Below are 26422 nucleotides of genomic sequence, written 5' to 3'. Positions count from 1 at the left end.
TAGTAGTAATGAATGGTTATACCGTGTGACTGTGTGTGCACTGCTTGGACGGCACTGTCTAGTGGCTGGCAGCGAACCACTAGAATCGCAGCAGGTAAACCTGCGTGGAATAGGGCACTGTGATGCCGACCGCTGTTAGTCGAGCAGTGGTAATGTACCATATACGAGGCCTGTTCAGAAAGTAAGCTCCGATTGATTGCCAAATTGAAACCACAGTGAACATCAGAAATGTTTTACTTGTAACAATTAGCTACACCTTTCAGCTACTTCTCTACGTAGTCGCCGTTCTGACTTAGACTTTTGTCATAGCGTTGTACCAACTTTTCCATAGCCTCATCATAGAAGGCAGCCGCCAGTGCTTTCCGCCAATTCTCCACGCTGGCCTACACCTCGTTGTCTGTGTCAAAATGTTGTCTTCAAAGACAGCGGCTCATGTGACCAGAGATGAAACTCAGGGGGAGACAATTGCGGACTGTATTGTGGGTAATCTCACATTTCCATTTGAAAACGATGCAGGAGCATCTTCAGTGCCCCTGCAGAAAGCGGCTGAGAATTGTCTTGAAGAAGAAACAGCACGACAGTTATGTAATGTTAGCTGCATAGCTTCAGGCGAAATTTCTCACCAGGCCCTCGTACTTGGCGGCAGACACTATTTTCTAGACATCTTTACGCACTCACTGCGAGCTCAGAAATGAGAAGAGCGACGTGATGCTAACTGGGGTTATACTAGAGACACTACCCAACACATCTGTGCAAAGCTTTATCGGATTTTCATAGTCGTTTCCATTTCGCGACCGATCGGAGCTTACTTTCTGAACGCCCCTCGTAGTTTTATCTTGTGACTTCGGTTTTACATATCTTATGGAAAAGAATGACCATGAGAGCAGTTGTTTTTTTATTTTTTGTGACAATGATTTTATATCAGCGGGTCTGCTCATGTATTGTTATATCCTAATGGTTTATAAATGTTAATCTACATTCAAGTATATGGTACTGTACTAATAGTAATGTACATAGTGTAACTCACGTAAGCCCTCCCTCAAACCTGTCATATCTTCACAGGTCCGATGATGGCACCTTCAGTGTGTTGAAATCATTTATCCAGTAAACAGTATTTAAGCGATCTTGGCTTCTGAATTATTTCTATAATCGATTTGTACCTGTTCGTTTTGTCATTGCGGTGCCAACTGCTCCTGAAATTGCTGCTGCAGATGCAGTACGATGAGCCAGACTCATACACCGAACACGATGGTCATCCCTTTCGGTAGTGCCACGTAGCGGTCCATAGCTCAGTTTACTTGCGACCGTACATTCTCGTGAGCACCACTGCCTGCAATAATGACAGTGGCTACATTCCTCCCAAGTCTTTCTGCTGCATCACAGCAGTAAAATCCAGCCTCTCGTAACCCTATTATACAACCTCGTTCAAACTCAGTGAGGTGCTGATAATGGCGTCTTTGTAGCGTTAAGGGCGTTCTTGAATAACATTTAACTCATCACGTTCAGTTTCAAAGGTAACTGACATTCATGACCGTTAAAGCGGGTATTTAAAGCATAACTGATTTTCACCCTCATATTGGCGCTACTAGCGACAATCTTATGCGTCTGTCGCGAAACTGGAAGAGACATCATCTTTCAGATGTAGAAACAAACCTATCAACTTCCATTTATGTCGCACAACTCCGTCTTGGTGGTGTGACGTTTTTCTCTGCAATTATAAGTTTACTGACACACATTACGTAACTGAGTTACGAAATTATGTTTGTTTATGCTTTTGCGAAAATGTGACCTGGAAGACTGGTTTTGAAAACAAATATCTATAATGTATTACATATGATTTACAAGACGCTGACATTTGTTGCTGGTCGCTTTGTAACTGCCACACTTTTTACAGCCAATCATCTGCAAAGAGCAAAAGGTTGTGCTGCTTAGAGCATTTCTGAGGTATTAACTGCTTCAGTTGACCACAGGCCACGCCTCAGATAATGTTGTGAAAACTGTACAGTATTTCAATGAGACAGCATCTAGTCATCTCTAGGCGCTTATTGTCATGTTGCAGTGGCTCAACACCATATATGCTGGCTTTCTAGGAAACAGTAGGATCCAAAGGACGGAACGAAAACGTCGTCGTAGACGGTTCATAGCTTGCTGGCCAGGGCGCATGTGGACAGCTTGTTAGTGCCCAATTTAAATCTCCCGGTTTCGATTTCCATTTTTTTTATTCGTTGGATTCTCTCGTCTGCGGCCGATGATGCCTTACAAGGGAACCTCCCCATCGCACCCCCCTCAGATTTAGTTATAAGTTGGCACAGTGGACAGGCCTTGAAAACTGAACACAGATCAATTGAGAAAACAGGAAGAAGCTGTGTGGAACTATGAAAAAAAATAAGCAAAATGTACGAACTGAGTAGTTCATGTGCAAGATATGCAACAACAAGGATGGCATGAGCTCAGGAGCCCCGTGGTCTCGTGGTTAGCGTAAGCAGCTGCAGAACGAGAGGTCCGTGGTTCAAGTCTTCACTCGAGTGAAAAATTTAATTTTTTGGGAGTGATTATCACATCCACAAGAAAACCTAAATCGGGAAAGGTAGAAGAATCTTTTTACCCATTCGCCAAGTGTACAGGTTAGATGGGTCGACAACATATTCCTGTCATGTAACGCACATGCCGTCACCAGTGTCGTATAGAATATATCAGAAGTGTTTTCCTGTGGAGGAATCGGTTGACCTATGACCTTGCAATCAAATGTTTTCGGTCCCGATAGGAGAGGCACGTCCTTTCGTCAACTAATCGCACGGTTTTGCGGTGCGGTCACAAAACACAGGCACCAAACTTATTACAGTGAACAGAAACGTCAATGAACGAACGGACAGATCATAACTTTGAGAAAATAAATAAACTAAACTTTTCACTCCAGGGAAGACTTGAACCAAGGACCTCTCGTTCCGCAGCTGCTCACACAAACCTTTTTTTTCCCATTTTGTTCGTTGTTGATCGTTGTGTTTGTTCGTTGCGGACGTCACATTACATCCGCTTAAGATGGTTTGTTGATCGTTTCACTCAGTTTTTTTATTACAGAAGCCAACCGGCTCTCTGACCGAACACGCTGAGGTACCGTGCCAGCTAACCATGGGACCACGGCGCTCCTTGATGTTGGCTATCTTGCGCATGGACTACTCAGTTTGTATATTTTGCTTATTTTTTTCATAGTTCCACACAACTTCTTCCTGTTTTCTCGATTGATCTGTGTCCAGTTTTTTAAGGCCTATCCACTGTGCCAACTTATAACTAAATCTGAGGGGGATGCGATGGGGAGGTTCCCTTGTTAGTACCGCCAGGTCTATTCCCATACCTTTCTAAGTTGAAATCCCCCGTCTCTAGTCATGAGGCCGCCTCTTATATGTACTTCGACTGCTTCTTTAACCATGGAGTCCCAGGACGTGGAGGTGGATGAAATGAACTTTGTCTCCCGTACGTCATAGTACGTCCCGTGTCAAGACATTCAGCAACAGCAGACATTTCTGGCTGCACCAATTGGGTGTGACGTCTATGTTAATTGCGTCTGTCTTCAACAGTGCGAACGTTGGGACGGGATTTTATAGGATATTCCTGGTCTTCTTAAGATCCATGCTGTCTTTATCAGAGTACGTCATTGTTTGCAGTCGCGCTGAAGGGGATGAAGTTACACTTTATTTGATGTTTCTTGAATAACTTTCCTTCCTGATTACAATGCTCGATACCTTATCTCTTCCCTATCGACTGCTGTTTCTTCTGCTGTCGTCTCAGACAAGTCTTTCCCCTCATAGAGGCACTCAGTGTTCTCGTTCCACCTATATGCTCTCGCCTCTGCATTTAACAGTAGAATTCCCATTACAGTGTAAAAAGTCCAGTGCTTGAGACGTATTCGGAAAACGCGTAGAGTATGGTCAACTGTTGTCACTTAAGCGCTATACAAGTTCACACTTACTGCAACTAACCAAATTGCAGTCAGTGGCTAACTATTGTTATCAAAGTGGCCGGTCAGACCCCATAATAGTTTTGCATCGATGAGCGTCTAAAACACTGCGCAGTCAATCTTTCAGTGGTCTAACGGTCTGCCCTCTATAAGCATCGTCTCTAGCTCAGTTCAGACCAGGGTCCCCAAAGAACATTGCAACTCTTGCACCAGCGTATGGTCTTGTGGCAGTAAATCACATCATTTCAGTTGCTGCTAAATGAGCAGAACTTGTAGGAATTACTGGATTTCGGATCTAAGCACAATGTAGGTCGTTGTCGGTAATCCAGTGAACTTAAAAACTTTCATCTATATATTAATGGACGAGATGCTATCAGATATCATGTCTTAAATTACGAAATGGCCGTTGCCAGTTGCTCCGCACATCGGGTGTACAGCCGAGCGGGATTAGCCGAGCGGTCTTAGGCGCTGCAGTCATGGACTGTGCGGCTGGTCCCGGCGGAGCTTCAAATCCTCCCTCGGGCATGGGGGTATGCGTTTGTCCTTGGGATAATTTAGGTTAAGTAGTGTGTAAGCTTAGGGACTGATGACCTTAGCAGTTAAGTCCCATAAGATTTCACACACATTTGAACATTTTCGGGTGTATACTGAAAGTTTTGTACTGTTCTTGGCTATACCTTACAATCCAAAGCGCACCCCATGGCAGACACATACTCAACTCACAAGTGAGTAATGATCAAGAGTATACTGAAATTTAAGAAAATCTTTGGAAGAATCAGTGTGGAACGAAATGGGATACTAAAGTACCGAAAAATGTTGAGATGCATTTGAAGCTAGCTAAAGATGTGGATACTGCCATGAGAAATACCACAAGAATCAGTTCAGTTGCAGAAGAAAGGATATTTCTAAAAAGAGCTCTCGCAGATGCTGAAAAGACAAACACGGGTGCTTCGAAGATAACTAATCGACGAAAGGAGGAACTACAAAAATTTTCAATGAGAGAAAGACATAAATAACATAGGAATGAAGTAAATTGGAGGTGCAGGATAGCAAGACCAATGGTTACAGGAAAGATATGAAGAAATAAAAAAAAGAGACGATCGTCAGAATAGAAATTAAGAATACAATGGGGATTCTACTGATAAACAAAGAGGAGAGAGAGGATAGGTGGAAATAGTACACAGTGGGTTAATGAGGGGTACGAATCATCCAATGACGTGATAGAAGAGAAATGGAAGACGAGAGAATCAATATTATAGTCAGAATGTAAAAGAGCTATGTATGCCTTGGGATTAAACAAGGAAGATGGGATAGGTAACATTCCATCAGACTTTTTAGAATCATTGGGGGAAGTGGCAACCTAATAGGTGTTCAGGTTAATGCGGAGAATGTATCAGAATGGCGACATACGACCAGACATTTGGAAAAATATCAACAACAATTCTGAAAATAACAAGAGCAGGTAAGTGTGAGAACTATCGAACAATCAACAACTCACGCATCCAAGATTCTGACAAGAATAATGTGCAGATGAGTGGAAAAGGAAACTCAGGAACTGTTCGATAATGATGTTTAATTTTAGGTAAGGTAAAGGCACCAGGGGGGAGCCCTTCACGTTCCGCTTGATAATGGATGAGGACTGAAGAAAAATCGAGACACCTTCACAGAATTGTCGAATTAGAAAAAGCGTTCGACAGTGTTAAATGATGCAAGAAGTTCAAAATTCTGAGAAAAAAAAGAGTTAGGTATAGGGGAAAGAAATTACATACAATGTACAAGAACGAAGAGCAAACGCCGGACGGAGTGGCCGTGCTGTTCTGGGCGCTACTGTCAGGAACCGAACGTCCGCTACGGTCGCAGGTTCGAATCCTGCCTCGGGCATGGATGTGTGTGATTTCCTTAGGTTAGTTAGGTTTAATTAGTTCTAAGTTCTAGGCGACTGATGACCTCAGAAGTTAAGTCGCATAGTGCTCAGAGCCATTTGATTTTTTTTTTTTTTGGAGAGCAAACAATAAGACTTGGAGGCCAAGAACGAAAGGCAGTGAGACAGGTATGCAGTCTTTCATCACCGCTCTTCAGACTACGCAGCAAAGAAGTAAGAATGGATACAAAAGAAAGATTCAAAAGCATGATTAAAATTCAGGGAGAACGATATCAGTGATAAGATTCGTCGGTGACACTGGTATTCTCAGTGAAGATGAGGAAGAATTGCTGAGTGGAATGAACATTAAAATGACTACAGAATATGGATTGAGAGTAAACTGAAGAAAGACGAAAGTAATTATAAGTAGCGTACATAAGAACAGTGGGAAAGTTAACATCAGAATTGATGGCCACTAATTAGATGCAATTAACGAATCTACACTCCTGGAAATGGAAAAAAGAACACATTGACACCGGTGTGTCAGACCCACCATACTTGCTCCGGACACTGCGAGAGGGCTGTACAAGCAATGATCACACGCACGGCACAGCGGACACACCAGGAACCGCGGTGTTGGCCGTCGAATGGCGCTAGCTGCGCAGCATTTGTGCACCGCCGCCGTCAGTGTCAGCCAGTTTGCCGTGGCATACGGAGCTCCATCGCAGTCTTTAACACTGGTAGCATGCCGCGACAGCGTGGACGTGAACCGTATGTGCAGTTGACGGACTTTGAGCGAGGGCGTATAGTGGGCATGCGGGAGGCCGGATGGACGTACCGCCGAATTGCTCAACACGTGGGGCGTGAGGTCTCCACAGTACATCGATGTTGTCGCCAGTGGTCGGCGGAAGGTGCACGTGCCCGTCGACCTGGGATCGGACCGCAGCGACGCACGGATGCACGCCAAGACCGTAGGATCCTACGCAGTGCCGTAGGGGACCGCACCGCCACTTCCCAGCAAATTAGGGACACTGTTGCTCCTGGGGTATCGGCGAGGACCATTCGCAACCGTCTCCATGAAGCTGGGCTACGGTCCCGCACACCGTTAGGCCGTCTTCCGCTCACGCCCCAACATCGTGCAGCCCGCCTCCAGTGGTGTCGCGACAGGCGTGAATGGAGGGACGAATGGAGACGTGTCGTCTTCAGCGATGAGAGTCGCTTCTGCCTTGGTGCCAATGATGGTCGTATGCGTGTTTGGCGCCGTGCAGGTGAGCGCCACAATCAGGACTGCATACGACCGAGGCACACAGGGCCAACACCCGGCATCATGGTGTGGGGAGCGATCTCCTACACTGGCCGTACACCACTGGTGATCGTCGAGGGGACACTGAATAGTGCACGGTACATCCAAACCGTCATCGAACCCATCGTTCTACCATTCCTAGACCGGCAAGGGAACTTGCTGTTCCAACAGGACAATGCACGTCCGCATGTATCCCGTGCCACCCAACGTGCTCTAGAAGGTGTAAGTCAACTACCCTGGCCAGCAAGATCTCCGGATCTGTCCCCCATTGAGCATGTTTGGGACTGGATGAAGCGTCGTCTCACGCGGTCTGCACGTCCAGCACGAACGCTGGTCCAACTGAGGCGCCAGGTGGAAATGGCATGGCAAGCCGTTCCACAGGACTACATCCAGCATCTCTACGATCGTCTCCATGGGAGAATAGCAGCCTGCATTGCTGCGAAAGGTGGATATACACTGTACTAGTGCCGACATTGTGCATGCTCTGTTGCCTGTGTCTATGTGCCTGTGGTTCTGTCAGTGTGATCATGTGATGTATCTGACCCCAGGAATGTGTCAATAAAGTTTCCCCTTCCTGGGACAATGAATTCACGGTGTTCTAATTTCAATTTCCAGGAGTGTATCTTAGAAGCAAACTAACGCATGGCGGACCAAGCTGGAGGACATGGAAAACAGATTAGCACTGAGAATGAAGACATTCGTGGCCAAAAGATACACACAAGTATCAATGATAACCACCAATTTAAGGAAGAAATTTCTGAGAATGTGGATTTAGCATTGTGTGATAGTGAATCTTGGCTTGTAGGAAAGCCAGACTAGGAGAGAATCCAAGCGCCAGAGATGTGGTGTTACAGACGAATGTTGAGAATCAGGTGGACTGAGAAGATAAAGGTTCTCCGCGAAGAAAGGAACAGATGAAAAAAATTGACAAGAAGGAAAAGGATGGCATGACATGCGGTAATACATAAGGGTAAAACTTCCATGATACTAGAGGTAGTTGTAGAATGTATAAACTGCAGAGGAAAACAGAGATTGGAAATAATTGAGGATACGGCAAATAATTGAAGATGCAGACTGTAAGTGCTGCTCTGAATAGTCTGTCAAATTAGTTTGTAATGCAGATAAGGAGATTCTATAGTGTACAGTTGAACTTGTCAGTTATAATTAAAAAAAAAAAAACATGTAAGATCATGCAGCTCTCAAGGACCTTCCACTACACGACCAACATATTCCGAGCAAAGTTTCAAACATCCGCACGCGCGTGACTTTCCTTAGCACTTTCCGCTCAACTCACGTCAGCCGTATGAGTCAGGACGTGGTGATCTATATGGCCCAGTCGAGCACGGCATTGTTCTTTGGCTGAAATATTCATCTGACACAGAGCAAGGTTTCGGCTGTTTTGCCAATCTAGGTGAATATACCCTACTGAAAAAATCCGAAACGCAACGACAACTGTAGCACAGCGACGTCGAAGATGTCCTGGTACCACATTTGCTTCCGTCGAGGATACGTCTTCATCAATGGGTGTGATCTGATGGATATTGCGTTTCGAGTTAGGGACCATATCCTTCACCACATTCTGCAGCAGAACAGTGGCTCTTTAACTCAAAGAAATTTGGAATCTGCTATGGTGCCTCATCATTCTCATTACACGTTGTCGGTTACGTGCAGTCTGTTCCCAGGCACCGAACATTTTAACCACCATACCGAACGAATCTGGGGAAGTGTGTGTGTGTGTGTGGGGGGGGGGGGGGGGAGTTAGTCTCCTTACCTCTATGGAATGGAAGAAATCTATTGGCACAGGAATGAACACCAAATTCTGGGCCATACGGTTTCCGTCAATTCGCCCAGTTCTAGTAAGGCGAATGGTAAAGTTGTTCCTAAGTAAATTATTATTACGATTATTTTCTTTAGTCTGAGGTTATGATCCACGACGTCAAGTTAACATTTCAGATACAACATTTATTCCCTTGGAATTAGGTTGCTTCGAGCTTTTGCGGAGAACGGTGTCCTTGCTACCTAAATACACTGCGTAATCGGCAGTCTTGCTCTTTTATATATTTTTTAGTTTGATTATGCATATTGAAACCAAATAAAACAACTTGTATATTTGACATCCCTGCAGAGCTACTACAAAACAGTAGTGACAACATCAACTGTAAACTGATTACTGTTGTATCTAAATATTATGAAGAGGCTATTGCACTACCAGACTTCACAAAAAGTGAAACTGTTGCATTACCCAAGGTTGGTTACAAATCAGTATTAGAAACAATGCGCAAAGTAGAACTTGGCGGGGAGGACAGGCAATTACTTTTGAGAATACAGCAAAGTCAAAGTACTGAACTGGATATTAATAGTAGCAAGAAAGACCCAAAAATCTGAATAGGGGTGAGATAGGAGTACCAGCTATAACCTTACTAAACTAATACGATCATGGAAAGGAGAGGAAGAGGGGATTCGTGTTTAACGCCCCGTCGACAACGAGATCATTAGAGACAGTGTAAAAGCTCGGAATAGGGAAGGATTGGCAAGCAAATCAGCCGTGTGCTATCAGAGAAACCATCCATGTGTTCGTCTGTGGCGATTTACGGGAATTACGGAAAACCTAAATCAAAATGGCCGGACGCATTGTGCTAACCACTTCGGCACCTCGCTCGGTACGATCATGGAGAAGACAATATCAACAATGAAGTAAAAGAGGATTTGAATTAAATTTAGTGGTACACATATTCGCTGCATTATATTTGCCGAAGACTAAATAGCTTAGGGTCTTACATTAAGAGACAACAGCTAAGACTATAAAAACCAATGAAATAATTATTGTGGTAGTAAACAATAAAGGAGGTGAAGGTAAGTCTTATACCAGAATAAGCAGTGAGCATTTCGAGAAAGTAACAGAATTTCGTGGCCTGGGCAGCAGCATGGAGGAAAACAACTGAAGTCTCAATGAAATGAAGAGGACACTAGCACTGGTCATGAGCGCCGTACAAAATAAGAACGTTCCACTGAAGAAGCACATCAGATTCCACGCCTAGAAACGGTTTATAAAGAAATCCATATTGGGTGTCCTGCTATACGGACATGAAGCCTGGACGTTAGCAAAGCAGCCGAGAGCTCGCCTAGAAGTTGCGGGAAAGTAATTTTGAAAGAGTATTGGAAGAAACAGCTGGATGGATAGAAAAACGCATGGCATGGATCTGCAAAAAATAGGAAAGAAGAAAGAACTGCTGAAAGTTATAGATCAAAGCAAAGCAAAATTCATTGGACATATAATTACACATGATATTCCTTTACAAAACATTTTCTAAGCCAAGAGCCGGCCGGAGTGACCGAGCGGTTCCAGGCGCTTCAGTCTGGAACCGCGCGACCGCTACGGTCGCAGGTTCGTATCCTGTCTCGGGCATGGATGTGTGTGATGTCCTTAGGTTAGTTAGGTTTAAGTAGTTCTAAGTTCTAGGGGACTGATGACCTCAGATGGTAAGTCCCAAAGTGCTCAGAGCCATTTCAACCATTTGAAGCCAAGATCTACGGAACAAACCGAAGACACGACCGAGATATTCCCATATATATGTAATGAGAGAGATGAGATGTTCTTCATATAAGAAGATGAAGACTATTGAAGAAAGGAAGCTGCGGCTGCAGTTGGAAGACTCAGTTTTTGTACGAAGAAGATGAAGAGAAAGAAGCAGATGAGGAAGAAGAAGATGTATATAGAAATGAAAGAAGTTATCTGTGGCAACAAACTGAGTGACGGAGACTGTGAACTCGACAGTTTAAATGTACCTTTATTAATGCTGAACAGACCTCGAAAACTCGAGGAAAAAGGTTTAAGATTTGTGTGCCGTGTCACTGTCATATTACGTGCCTCACTGTTTCATTTCAGTTTATATTTAATTTAGTACGACTCCTGAACGCCATGAGTTGTTGAAATACAGAGTGCGACAAAAAAGTGAAGAAACCATAAACAAACCAAGAAACGAAACTTCAGGGGTTTAGAGGTTATGTGATCTTATTGTAGTGCTTACAAAATCGAGTAAAATGAACGAAGAAATTCGTATTATGAACCTTCTGAGCACTAAGACGTTTGTACCCTCGTGTGTGTAGGATGCATGCTTGGATTTAGTCGCGAAGGGTATCATAAAGCTGTTACATCCTCTTCTGATTCAAGTTGGCCCATAAGTGCTGTAATAGGTCCTTGATATTCAACATACGGGCACTGAGATGCAGTTGACGTCACACACATGTTGTGTTGGGGAGAGATCCGGGGATCTTACTGGCAGGGGGAGTTATTCAACATCACGCAGTCAGTTCATAGACACGGGTGCAATTTCTGAATGGGCATTATCGTCTTGGAAAATGCCACCACGATCCTGTCACACGAGAGATAACACATGAGGACGTGACGTGACGTACCAGTGTGCCATCAGAGTTCTCTCGGTCACTAAAAGCCGTGGTCTTGTCATACGAATTCCTCCACACACCATGGCACCAGGAGTAACACCGCTGTGTCTCTCCTAATCAACTATGGTATCTCATTCTAGGTCGCCGCGATATTCGCCGACGAAGGTCACCTGGGTTAGTACATAACCGTGATCCATCTCTGAACACGATGGAATGCCATGCATCGGCAGACGTATTTCCCGGTCACTACACCTCTTCAGACGCAGCTGTTTGTGTTGTGGCGTTAACGACAGCTGACGCACTGGTGTGGTAATTCCCTAGTCCGGTGGCTGCTAGTCTCTGGCTAATGGAGAGGGATGGCACAAATTTTTGGGTGGAGTCCGTTACTTGCCTTCCAGGAAAGCTCTCGCACTCAAATTATTCTTGGGACCGAGAGCTGACTGAAATCTAAGGTGAAAAGCTCTAAGACATTTAACGAGTAGTGGAACATGAATCGGAAAGACAGATTAAAGGCTATAGGAGGGTGATTGTTCCTTGAAGTCGACAGTATTATTGTCGCTATAGAGGTCTGGGTGGAGAGCGCCAGCGAAGTTATCTTGTCGCGTATAACATGTCTCTGTGAAGCCAAATTACTTGCTGGATGTTTTTACAAGCCACCCGGTTCCACTGTGACAGTTCTAGTGTTGCTGGAAGTAAGTCTATGGCAGGGTCAGTAGCACGTAAACAGCCAGATACTAGTTAACCTACCAAGTATAGACTGGTATGTCTATGGATTCATTGCGGGGGATACAGATAGACAGTCATGCGAGTTGCTTTTGAACACATTTTCTGAAAACTGTCTTGAGCAGCTAGCTCGGCAACCCACACGCAGTGGAAATAACTTAGACCCTGTAGATACAAATAGGCCGGATATTATCGACAACGGTGGTTAGCCTTCATTATGTCATTATAGCAACTATGGCTACGAAAGTTAATAAATCAGTCAAGAAGGCTAGGACAGTGTTCCTGATAGATAGAGCATAAAAACAGTTATTACCGTCTCACTTAGACAGTGAGCAAAAGTCACTTAGTTCCAGTACCATGGACGTAGAAGGATTATGGGCAAAGTTCAAGCACATTGTAAATCTTGGTCTGAAGAGTTATCTGCCTAGCAAGGGGACTAAGGATGGGAAAGATCCATCATGGTTTAATAACGAAATTTGGAAGATGCTGAGGAAGCAGGAGCTGTTCCACTTTGGTTAATTCAGAATACAACCCACAAATGACGACAAGCAAAGGTTAATAGAGATCGTTGCGTCTGTGGAAACGTGTATGCGCCAAGCATACCACTTCCACCGTCATATCCTAGCAAAAGATCTGACAGAGAACTTGAGAAAATTCTGGTCCTATGTAAAGTCGCTAAGCGGGTCTAAAGATTCCATTCAGTCCCCTGTTACCAGACTGGTTTGGCAGTTGAAGATAGCAAAACGAAAGCCGAAGTTTTAAATTTCGCGTTTAAGAAATCGTTCACGCTGGAGAACTGTAGAAACATACCGTCGTTTGACCACCAGACAGACTCCCGTATGGACGACCTAGGGATAAGAATCCCTGACGTATTGAAACAACCGAAGTATTTGAAAGCAAATAAGTCACCAGGTCCGGATTGAATCCCTATTCGGTTTTGCAAAGAGTACTTTACGGCACTTACCCCTTACCTAGCTTGTGTTTATCGCAAAATTACAGATCACTATGCCTAACCTCGGTTTGATGCAGGATCCTTGATCATATTCATAGTTTGAATATAATAAACTTTGCTTGAGACTGAGAATATTGTCATGACAAATAAAAGCACCTACAGCCGTCCTTATGATTTTATTTTGTCGCTACCAGTTTCAACGCACTGAAGGACGGCTTTAGGTATTATTTGTCACGATAGTAAACGGCCGTCGTCCGCGACGCCTCCTGTTAAAAGGATGGACATACAAAAGCTTGAGAATATTATGTCAACAAATAGGATGATTTAGGATCTTTGGATGAAGGGGAATTTCTTGATTTCCGGAAAGCATTTGACAGGACCATTGCAGGCTGTTAAAAAGGTACGAGCATATGGAATAAGTAATAGAAGACTCCTTAAGTAATAGAATCCAGCATGTTGTCCACGACGGTGAGTGTTCATCAGAGACAGGAGAATCGTCAGGAGTTCCTCAGGCAAGTACAGGGTGTTTAAAAAATGACCGGTATATTTGAAACGGCAATAAAAACTAAACGATCAGCGATAGAAATACACCATTTGTTGCAATATGCTTGGGACAACAGTACATTTTCAGGCGGACAAACTTTCGAAATTACAGTAGTTACAATTTTCAACAACAGATGGCGCTGCAAGTGATGTGAAAGATATAGACGACAACGCAGTCTGTGGGTGCGCCATTCTGTACGTCGTCTTTCTGCTGTAAGCGTGTGCTGTTCACAACGTGCAAGTGTGCTGTGGACAACATGGTTTATTACTTAGAACAGAGGATTTTTCTGGTGTTGGAATTCCACCGCCTAGAACACAGTGTTGTTGCAACAAGACGAAGTTTTCACCGGAGGTTTAATGTAACCAAAGAACCGAAAAGCGATACAATAAAGGATCTGTTTGAAAAATTTCAACGGACTGGGAACGTGACGGATGAACGTGCTGGAAAGGTAGGGCGACCGCGTACGGCAACCACAGAGGGCAACGCGCAGCTAGTGCAGCAAGTGATCCAACAGCGGCCTCGGGTTTCCGTTCGCCGTGTTGCAGCTGCGGTCCAAATGACGCCAACGTCCACGTATCGTCTCATGCGGCAGAGTTTACACCTCTATCCATACAAAATTCAAACGCGGCAACCCCTCAGCGCCGCTACCATTGCTGCACGAGAGACATTCGCTAACGATATAGTGCACAGGATTGATGACGGCGATATGCATGTGGGCAGCATTTGGTTTACTGACGAAGCTTATTTTTACCTGGACGGCTTCGTCAATAAACAGAACTGGCGCATATGGGGAACCGAAAAGCCCCATGTTGCAGTCCCATCGTCCCTGCATCCTCAAAAAGTACTGGTCTTGGCCGCCATTTCTTCCAAAGGAATCATTGGCCCATTTTTCAGATCCGAAATGATTACTGCATCACGCTATCTGGACATTCTTCGTGAATTTGTGGCGGTACAAACTGCCTTAGACGACACTGCGAACACCTCGTGGTTTATGCAAGATGGTGCCCGGCCACATCGCACGGCCGACGTCTTTAATTTCCTGAATGAATATTTCGATGATCGTGTGATTGCTTTGGGTTATCCGAAACATACAGGAGGCGGCGTGGATTGGCCTCCCTATTCGCCAAACCTGAACCCCTGTGACTTATTTCTGTGGGGACACTTCAAAGACCAGGTGTACCGCCAGAATCCAGAAACAATTGAACAGCTGAAGCAGTACATCTCATCTGCATGTGAAGCCATTCCGCCAGACACGTTGTCAAAGGTTTCGGGTAATTTCATTCAGAGACTACGCCATATTGTTGCTACGCATGGTGGATATGTGGAAAATATCGTACTATAGAGTTTCCCAGACCGCAGCGCCATCTGTTGTTGACAATTGTAACTACTGTAATTTCGAAAGTTTGTCTGCCTGAAAATGTACTGTTGTCCAAAGCATATTGCAACAAACGGTGTATTTCTATCGCTGCTCCTTTAGTTTTTATTGCCGTTTCAAATATACCGGTCATTTTCGAAACACCCTGTATGATAGGACTGCTGTTTTTGTCTACGTACACAAATGATGTGGCGGACGGGATGGGCAGAAATCTGTGATTGTTTGCTGATGATGCTGTGGTGCTTGGTGAGGATTAACAGTCGAGTAATTATAGGAAGATACAAGATGACAGACTATATTTCTAGTTGGTGTGATGAATGGCAGCCATCTATAAAATTGGAAAAATATGAGTTAACTCGGATGAGTAGGACAAACAAACTCGTAATGTTTCGATACAGCATTAGTGGTGCCCTGCTTCACACAATGACGTCATTTAAATATCTGGGCGTAACAAGTGTAAAGTGGTAGGAAATGAACGACTATGTGAGGGCTGTGATAGGGAAGGCTAATGGTCGACTTCGGTTTACTGGGACAAGTTTAGGAAAGAGTGGTTCATTGGTATACGAGACTGCATATAGGATAAAAACGGATTCAAGGACGACATGGAAGCAATCCAGAGGCGGGCTGCTACATTTGTTACCAATAGGTTCGAACAGCACGTAAGTGTTACGGAGATGTTTCGGGAACTCAAATGGGAGTCCCTGGAGGGAAGGCGACGTTCTTTCCGAGAAGAATTATTTAGGAAGTTAAGAGAACCGGCATTTGAAGCTGACTGCCGGATGAGTCTACTGCCGCCAGCATACATTCCGCACAAGGACCACGAAGATAAGATACAGGAAATTAGGGCTAGTACGGAGGCATACAGACAGTCGTTTCACCATCGCTCTGTTTGTAAGTGGATCAGGAAAGGAAATGACTAGTAGTGGTACAGGGTCTCATCCGCAACGCATGGTGCGGGATTTGCGGAGTATCTATCTGGATGTACACTGAAGAGCCAAAGAAACTGGTACACATGCCTAATATGGTATAGTGCCCACGTGAGCACGCAGAACTGGCGCAACACGACGTAGCATGGACTCGACTAATGTCGAAGGAACTGGAGGGAACTGACATGGTGAATCCTGCAGGGCTGTCCATAAATCTGTAAGAGTACAAGGAGGTGGTGATCTCTTCTGAACAGCACGTTAAAAGTCATCCCAGATATACTCAATAAAGTTCATATCTGGGGAGTATAGCGGCCATCGGAAGTGTTTAGGCTCAGATGAGTACCTCTGGCTCCACTCTGTATAATACTAGACGTGAGGGTGGTCGCATTGTCCTGCTGGAATTGCCCAAGTCTGTCGGAATGCACGATGGACATGAATGGATGCAGGTGACCAGGCAGGGTGTTTAAGTACGTGTCACGCGTCTGAGTAGTATCTAGACGTATCAGGGATCCCATATCACTCCAACTACACACCATTACAGAGCCGCCACCAGCTTGAACAGTCCCCTGCTGACATACAGGTTTAATGGATTCATGAGGTTGTCTCCATACTCATCACGTCCACCAGCTCGATACAGTTTGAAACGAGATTCGTTGAACCAATCAACATGTTTCCAGTCATCAACAGTCCATTGTCGGAGTTGACGGTCCCAGGCGAGGAGTAAACCTTTGTGTAGTGCAGTCATCAAGGGTACATGAGTGGGCCTTCGGCTCCAATAGCCCATATCGATGATGTTTCGTTAGATGGTTGATGGCACAGCGTTGAAACCTGCTACAGTATGTGGAAGTATTGAAATATGCAGCAATTTGCAGAAGGGTTGTACTTCTGTCACGTTGAACGATTCTCTTCAGTCGTCGATGGTCCCGCTCTTGCAGGATCTTTTTTCGGACACAGTGATGTAGGAGATTCGATGTTTTACCGGATTCCTCATATTGGCAGTCCACTAGTGAAATGGTCACACTGGAAAATCAGCACTTCATCGCTACTTAGGAAATGCTGTGTCCCATCGCTATTGCGCCGACTATAACACCACGTTCAGACTTACTTAAATCTTGATAACCTGCCATTGTAGCAGCAGTAAACGATCTAACAACTTCGGCAGACAGTAGTATTATGTAGGCGTTGCCGACCGCAGGGCCGTATTCTGCCTGTTTACATATCCATTGATATGAATACGCATGCCTATACCAGATGTATATGTAGCATGGCAGGTGCAGATATGAAGGTGTTACGATACTACGGTTGCACAATGCAGCCATCGTGTCATTTATTAGTCCTCACTTTGCACCACAGTCCAACACCAGGACTCTGTAACATCCAAAACACACCACAGATCTAGATTATGCACGATCCGACCAGCCGGCCAAATGGACACCCACGAGACTTTTTCCGAACACACTGACGCTGTCTTAACACGAGTAAGCGTTATCTCTGTGTCCTTCACTATGACCACTCAGCATAAGACCCTGTTCACTCCTCGTACAGATCCTACCAGGCATGGAAACAATAAACAGGAACAACACTAATTTACTCTAGTGGTCGTTATACCTGTCAGAAGGAATTGTAACTCCAACAATTTAAGGACCCTCCAATGTTGTGTACATATACGAAGTTACATTTCTTCTACGTGCGTCACTTTTTTTGGGGGGCAGTGTATTAACGGAACTTGCGCTCTATGCTGCTGTTCGAGGTGCCTAATCATCAGACTAATCGGAAAAGACGTTGATCCCGGTACAATGTGCAAGAATTTTCCACAAGTACATCAACGCAGCGCGAGCCATTCTTCCTATCTCTAGCGACGCATTACTAAAAGAATCCAAATTTTGTCTTGTACAAATTCCTTTACAAAGTTTGCAGTCTGTGTTGGGTTCAGAGTTCACAGTACAGAGGCTACAATATGAAACCTGAAGCTCAACACGCCGTCAAATCAGTCGGATGTCGTACATGTTTCCAGAAATCATAGTCGTATCCTATAACAGAAGTTTGAACCAATACTTACCTCGTACACACTTGTATTTGCAACCTGAGGTATCGAACGTCGAGCTTTATTTTCCAGTGTCCTATTCTGTTGCATTCTGTACAAGACGAAATGCAAAATAAGCCGTGCCTGGAATCACAGTCGATCGCCAACAGTGCTACGAAATACAGCCGCCGTAAAGACCTCCGCTATTTCATGGGTGTAGTGTATGGAAAAGTTGTACACTTCCTTTATGTATCCCTACAGTATTTGCCTAACAACACTGCGATCTACTACAGTGAACAAATCTTCTAAACACATGCTGTTTCTATACTTCTTTTCTTTACCAGTTACATTACCATTCCTATTTTCGCTCTGAATACGCGGCATATAAGTTCACACTTGTTTTGACAAGGGAGACTGAACCGAGAGAAACGCAAACGTAACTGGAATGTTCAAAACAGTGTGACAAATATGCCTTGAACCGATAGATTAAGTTCAAGTCTCTGGCATGGAGCAGTGAAGATTCTACTTGAAGTAGTATCAGATTCTTTATTGCGCTTTCTGACTTTGTTTTGTTATTCACCTACTACTACTATTGTTCACGTGTGGCCCTCTGATGCGATCTCGCAAAGCTCCCTTTCTTCTGTCGCAGTTATTATATATTTTCATTGTGTTTTGGAGATAAAAGATGTTGTGAAAGTAGCTAGAGTTTTTAATTGATGTAGAATAAATTTTTGCTTCTTGAAGTAGAACAGGTTTGAAGCAAATACGCACCATTATAAATTTCACCAGGTTTTTCTTCATTCCAGTAGCTGGTAAGGAGCCGTAGACTTGACGGAACGACGAATTATAATAATTTGAGATTGAAAAAGCTTATTCCACCCTGTAACATTAGAAGAAACAATGGAATAATATTAGAAATGTCAAGAGAGAAAAAAGTTTTCTTTAAGTGTAAAATAAATGAAAATTACAGTAACTCATCCAATATTACTTGTTATAAAAATGGTTCAAATGGCTCTGAGCACTATGGGACTTAACATCTGAGGTCATCAGGCCCCTAGAACGTAGAACTACTTAAACCTAACTAACCTGACAACACACACATCCATGCCCGAGGCAGGGTTCGAACCTGCGACAGTAGCAGTCGCGCGGTTCCGGACTGAAGCGCCTAGAACCGCTCGGCCACCGTGGGAGGCTATTACTTGTTATACAACAACATAAAGACAACTTGTCGCCTAACGTTGTTACCAAAAATCTTGAATAGTTCTGGATCAATTTACTTCAAGTTTTTACACGACCCTGTAACAAACATTTTGACTGACATCATATATATATATATATATATATATATATATATATATATATATATATATATATATATATATACCCAGTGAAGCGACAAAGAAACTGGTATAGGCATACGTATTCAAGTATGGAGGTATGTAAACAGGCAGAATGTAGCGCTGCAGTCGGCAATTCCTATATAAGATAAGAAATGTCTCTCGCAGTTGTTAGATCGGTTAATGTGCTACAGTGCAGGTTATCAAGATTTAAGTGAGTTTGAGCGTGGTGTTATAGTCGGCGCACGAGCGATGCGACACATCTCCGAGATAGCGATGAAGGGGGGGATATTCCAGTACAACCATTTCACTGATGTACCACGAATATCACGAAGCCTGTAAAACATCAAGTCTCCGACGTCACTGCGGCCGGGAAAAAATCCTGCAGGAATGGCACAGACGATGACTGAGGAGAATCGTTCAACGTGACAGAAGTGCTACCCTTCCGCAAACTGATGCAGATTTCAATGCTGGGCCATCAACAAGTGTCAGCGTGCGAACCATTCGACGGAACATCATCGATATGGGCTTTCGGAGCCGAAGGCCCACTCGTGTACCCTTGATGACTGCACGACACAAAGGTTTACTCCTCGCCTGGGACCGTCAACTCTGACATTGGACTGTTGATGACTGGAAACATGTTGACTGGTCCGACGAGTCTCGTTTCAAATTGCATCGAGCTGGTGGACGTGATGAGTATGGAGACAACCTCATGAATCCATGAACCTTGCATGTCAGCAGGGGACTGTTCAAGCTGGTGGAGGCTCTGTAATGGTGTGTAGTTAGAGTGATATGGGATCCCTGATACGTCTAGACACTATTCTGACGAGTGACACGTACGTAAGCACCCTGTCTGATCACCTGCATCCATTCATGTCCATCGTGCATTCCGACAGACTTGGGCAATTCCAGCAGGACAATGCGACCCCCCACACGTCCAGTATTGCTACAGAGTGGAGCCAGAGACACTCTTCTGAGTCTAAACACTTCCCCTGTCCACCACACTCCCCAGACATGAACATTATTGAAACTATCCGGAATGCCTTGCAATGTGCTGTTTAGAAGAGATCTCCACAGTCTCGTACTCTTACGGATTTGTGGACAGTCCTGCAGGATTCACGGTGTCACTTCCCTCCAGCACTACTTCAGACATTAATCGAGTCCATGCCACGTTGTGTTGCAGCACTTCTGCGTGCTTGCGGGAGCCCTACACGATATTAGGCAGGTGTACCAGTTACTTTGGCTCTTCAGTGTATAATACGTAAAGGAAAACATCTCTCGAAAACGTGTTAACCGAATTACGTCAAATATTTAAACGATGCCCTTTTAAAACTTTGGACGCATATAAGCTGTACTATTTGATTACGTATGATATGTGAACACATATTAATATAAAGGGGAAACATTTTTAGCAAAAATCTCGAAATGCTGTTGACCAGTTTACTTCAGATTTTTGTACGATGCTCTAATAAACATTTGAAACGACACGAGATCCATATTTATAATGTATATAAAGTAGAATTATACATTCAAAATATAATAGGGAAAAGTTGTCAGGAAAAACCTCGAAATTACTTGACAAGCTTACTTCGAATTTTTACACGATAGTCTAATACAAATTAAGGTGAATATGGACTATATATATTTTTTAAACAATGCACAGTGTATATGTTAAAAATATCTGTGAGAAAGAAAATGCTGTGCTGTGAAAATGTGTGGTTTCTTTTTCATTCTTGCAATCACTTCTAGCTATAATACATTTAAATAAGATAGTTGTGTTACTGGTTTTTCGATATTGCAAACAAATACATTGAAACTGCCATCTCCTCAGATCCAGTAGCAGGAGAAACACCTATATCACGTACGATAATGTTCCCCACTGATTTACAAACTGCTCTCTCCTCAGATCCAGTAGCAGGAGAGACGTCTATATCTCGTATGATAATGTTCTCATAATTACTATGAACAACTTCAGTGCACAACCAAGGATTCGGTGGCGATAACGAAAATCAAGGCTGAAGTTCAGGGAGAGGGGGGATGAGGAGATTAACAAAGAGGGCGCGGTAAAGACATGTAATGAGGAGATGGGCAGAGAGCGGAAGAAGAAGAGCTGCCGGGTTTGCTAGTTGTTTTCAACTTCGCCGTTAAATCAGTGCTTTTATTATTAATAAAATACTTATGTGGCCTGTAACTGAAAAAAGTGACATGATGATTTCTCCATTGGCAAAAGATTCCGGACTGGTCCCTCATTCGAATATGGGGGGAGGAGGGGGGGGACTGCGAAGGGGAAGGTGACCATGAGTAAGGATTGAATAACCAGCTGCAAATCACGGCGTGGAGTGTTAGAAGTTTGAACGTGGCAGGCCAACTAGAAAATCTGAAAATGGAAATGTTAAAGCTCATTCTAGATATAATGGGAGTAAGTCAAAAATGGAAGGAAGACACGGATTTCTGGTCAAATTGTAGGGTAATAACAAAAGCAGCAGACCTTTTGTGTAACAGAGTAGTATTTCTTATGATTGGGAAAGTAGAGCAGAGGGTAAGTTACTATGGACAGGTCAGTAATAGGGTTCTATCCAGAAGAAGACATAGACTCATATCAGAATTTAGTAGTGATCAGGAGTAGACAGAACGTTAAAGACACCAGTCAGAATCGACAGTAAACCAACACCTACAACAATAGTTCAGGTATCTATGCCGACACGTCACAAGCAGAAGATGAAGAGATAGGGAAAGTCAATTTGGATTTGAACGGGTTATTCAGTATGTAACGGGAGATGAGAGTCTAATAGTCGTGGGTGACTGGAATGTCGTTGTAAGGGGAGCAGAGGAAAAGATTACAGGAGAATATGGACTTGATAGTAGGAATGAGAGAGCATGAACACTAATTGAGTTTTGCGGTAAATTTGAGATGGTAATGACGAATACTCTGTTCAAGTATCACAAGAGATGGAGGTATACTTGGAAAAGGACGGAAGATACTAGAAGATTTCAGTTAGATTACATCGTGGCCAGGCAGAGATCCGAAAATAAAATTTTGGATTGCAAGGCGTACCCAGGAGCATATATAGACTCAGATCACAATTTAGAAATGATCGAGAGTAGGTTGAACTTTAAAGAGACTAGTCAGAAACAATTAGTGTGCAAAGAAATGGGTTACGAAAGCACTAAGGAATGTTCTCTGAGGTGAAGGAATCAAAAAGAGCAGTTACGGAAGTTAGAAAGAAAAACCTAGGTACAGGAAAGGTAACTGCGAAGAAACCATGGCTAACAGAAGAAACACTTCAGCTGATGGACGAAAAGAGGATGTATGGAAATGTTCCTGGGAATTTAGGAATACAGAAAGACAAGTCACTTGAAAATGAAATAAGTAGGAGGTGCAGAAAAGCTAAGGCGATATCGGTAAATGAAAAATGTGAAGAAATCGAAAAAGAAATGATAGCCGGAAGAAGTGAGTAAGCAGATAGAAAAGTAAGGGAGGTAGCATTAAGACTGACATGGGAATTCCACTATTAAACACAGAAGAGTGAGCCTGAGAGTGCACTGACGGCCTCTATCGTGGGGAGGACATGTCTTGTGAGATGATTGAATGGGAGAAGAGAGGATTCAGTACTAGAATCAGATTTAAAAAGAACTTTGGAAGACAAAATCAAATAAGGCAAAAAAAATATATAAAATTCCATCAGGATTTCTAAAATAATTGGGGGAAGTGCCAACAAAACGATTAGTCACGTTGGTGAGTAAAATACATGATAATGATGTCTTCAGACTTTCCGAAAAACATCATCCACTCAGTTCAGAAGAGCCGACAAGTGCGAGAGTTATCGCACAATCCCGCTGAACAGCTCGTGTGTCCAAATTACTGGCAGGAATAATATACAAAAGAATGGAAAGGATATAAATGATAAGATTTGCTGATAATATTGCTGTTATCAGTGAAAGTGAAGAAGCAGTACAGGATCTGTTGAATGGAATCAACAGTCCAGTGAGTACAGATTACGGATTGAGAGTGAATGAAAGAAAGACGAAAGTAATGAGAAGTGGCAGAAATGAAAACAGGGCGAGGCTTAACATTTGAATAGCTCATCGCGAACTAGGCTAGGTAGAGGAATTCCGCTACCTAGGCAGCAAAATAATCTATGACGGACGGAGCAAGGACGACACAACTAGCAGAATAACACAGCCAGAACGGGCATTCCGGCCAAGGGAAGTTTGCTAATGTCAAATGTAGGTCTTGATTCAAGGAAGAACTTTCTGAGAATGTACGTCTTCTGTAAAGCACTCTATAAGAGTGAGACGTGGACTGTGGCAAAACTGGAACAGAAGAAAATCGAAGCATTTGAGATGTGCTGCTACAGAAGAATGTTTAAAATATTGTGGACTGATAAAATAAGGAATAAGGAGGAATGTATCAAAAACACTGACAAGAAGAAGGGACAGGATGATAGGATCCCTGTTAAGACATCAGGGAGTAACTTCCATGGTACTAGAGGGAGCTATAGTGGCTGAAAGCTATAGAAGAAGACAGAGATTGGAATACACTGAGTGAATAATCAAGGACGTATGTTACAAATCCCACTGCGTGATGGAAAGGCTAGCATACGAGAGGAATTCGTGACAGGTCGCATCAAATCCGTCAGAAGACTGATAACTGAAAAAAAGAGATCCTCCTTCTACACTTGCCTATTGTGGTACTCATCTTCCCACACTGTTCCTTGCTGTCTTTTTCATTAAGGTTCGCACTGTGCGATTTTGAGAGATGACAATTCACTACGCACTTGCCGGCCGTTGTGACCGAGCGGTTCTAGGCGCTTCAGTTCGGAATCGTGCTGTTGCTACGGCCTCAGGTTCGAATCCTGCCTCGGGCATGGATGTGTGTGATGTCCTTAGGTTAGTTAGGTTTAAGTAGTTCTAAGTCTAGGGGACTGATGACCTCAGATGTTAAGTCCCATAATGCTTAGAGCCATTTGAACCATTTTTTGACTACGCACTTTGTTAATAGCATCAAATTCAACAAATGCACATAATTACTTCATTCGTAGATGTCTATACTTTACTACTTCCTTTGCTGCTATTAGAAATGTCATTTGTCGTGGCTTAGTTTTATTACTTTCTTCTTTATTTCCGTCAATTTTCAGGAAATTCTATGATCTTATGAAATATCTGTAGAACATGAATAGAAGATCTGGTAAGAGTGTCGGCACCATAATCATTACACTCGATAAACACAGAGGGGAGTTAGCTAATAACAGCACACATTACGGTGTTCTTTCAAGTGGAACGTTGTCACACACTGCCACACCTATACGGCAATGACGTGCACTGCAGATTACTGACTGAGAGATTCTTTTGACAAAACGTCTCGCACATTAACACTGTGACATCCATTCGCAGTGTAATGTTTCAGTATAAATCACAGACCGCTTTAATTGCGGTGACTTTTTCTCGTGAAAACCAGTTGTGAGACTAATATATCTCGTCCGCAGCGACTTAGTTGCTTACTCTGGCTTACTCAGGTAGCTTTCCTCAGTATGTCCTTGTGAGCCTTCAACTCCAGGTTTTAGTGGTAAAAGCAGTGAAGTCGATCACACCCAGCCATTCGCAGCTACAAAGAAGACGGCACTTTTGAACGTCTCGCCAGCGCGCCACCGTGCGAGGTCGCTCTTGCTTCCCTCTCTGTCTGCAATGGGTGGCGCCACACATGCACACCACCAGAGGACGCGGAACTGATATGGGTAAGTGGAATTGACACGATTGCAATGCACGCTACTCTGGCTGTCTGGTGCATCTTTTTAAGCATCCGCACTCAGTCTTTTTCCCCAGATCGAGTGCATCGACGGATTTATCAACAGCAGTACAGAAGACTGTAGTGAGACAATAAATAAACGTAGCATGATGCTACTGAACGTTAAGCCGTCGGTACACGGAGCGAGTCAGCTGACAATGACGGGCGCTCTACGAGTTTTGTGACGTCACTTCCTGTTATTTCATATTGAGAAACCATGTCGTCACGCGTTTGTTACGTTATTTTGAGCTTGTTATGTTAAGGTGTGCGATATTTCGCCGTCCTGTCACGTAAAGTAGAACCAACAGGAGAAAAGAACGCTAACTGTGTTACAAGCAGAAAGCTAGACGCCATCTTGTATTTGTCGTTTCAGCAGAAACCGATGTTCGATGGGTTTATGCCATACCCTACACCCCAGGAATATATGCTGTTTCTAAGCACCAGCACACTGAATGTCACGGGAACAAATCATTATTAGCAGGATTTATTGCAATAAAACAGCGTAAAGAATTTTCATATTTAGTTATTATCGCGTTATAGCTCGAGTGTTTGAGAGGTAGCCATTATAAGGCAACGGTACATCGAAGATTCATGAAAAAATGTGCCTTAGGATTTCTTATAATTAAACGTAAATTAGTAACTCTTCGGCGATTAAAGCCTATAGAATACTGTAACATGAAATACGCTGTCGCTCATTATGAAGTGATGAACATCTTGTATACAAAATGTGTATGGAAACTTTAAAAAAGACACGTAAATATCCGGACCGCAGTAAGAAATATGGTAATAGGCTCCGAATTGTCTTAAACACAATGCGCAAACGTTAGGGATATGTGGCCTCCTCGTGGAGGAGAATGGGTTGCATCACGAGGCACTAGCAATGACGCGCTGACGCCCCAATACTTCTGTGGCGCGTTCCTGACCCTACCTCCCCCAACAAGTCACATACGAAAAGTAAATAAGTAATGCAGTAGATAAAAGAATATGACGGCAAACATCTGGTGCCTGCTACAAAGGAAAGTCTTGAACTCCCTAAGAATGACGTTAGAAGGCTGAAACCGACAAGAGCGACTAGGCAGTGAAGGACTTTGCGGTACTGCTGTTGGAGAATGCTGTTCCTATAATTTCCTCTGGAGTAGACTAAGGAGCACACACCAAGGACTTATTGACTGATTAGTATGGGTCTGGGCGTTGCAGAAGGAGAAAATGTGGATGCTGAACAACCATCAGGTGA

At 43.6% G+C, this 26422-nt stretch overlaps 1 protein-coding gene across 1 annotated transcript in view; it reads right to left on the bottom strand.

The window, feature by feature from the left end:
• LOC126194976 (acetylcholinesterase 1-like) overlaps positions 1–26422 on the bottom strand; it is a 187051-nt gene that overhangs the window by 131256 nt on the left and 29373 nt on the right. Inside the window, exon 2 of the mRNA XM_049933382.1 lies at positions 18838–18946. Coding sequence (XP_049789339.1) covers positions 18838–18867 — 30 coding nt within the window. The 5' untranslated portion in view covers positions 18868–18946. The remainder of the gene's footprint in view (positions 1–18837; positions 18947–26422) is intronic.

Source organism: Schistocerca nitens, chromosome 7 (assembly GCF_023898315.1).
Source record: "Schistocerca nitens isolate TAMUIC-IGC-003100 chromosome 7, iqSchNite1.1, whole genome shotgun sequence".
Lineage (NCBI taxonomy): Eukaryota > Metazoa > Arthropoda > Insecta > Orthoptera > Acrididae > Schistocerca > Schistocerca nitens.
The sequence above is the reverse complement of the archived record's forward strand: the minus strand, read 5'-3'. Positions and strand labels throughout refer to the sequence as shown.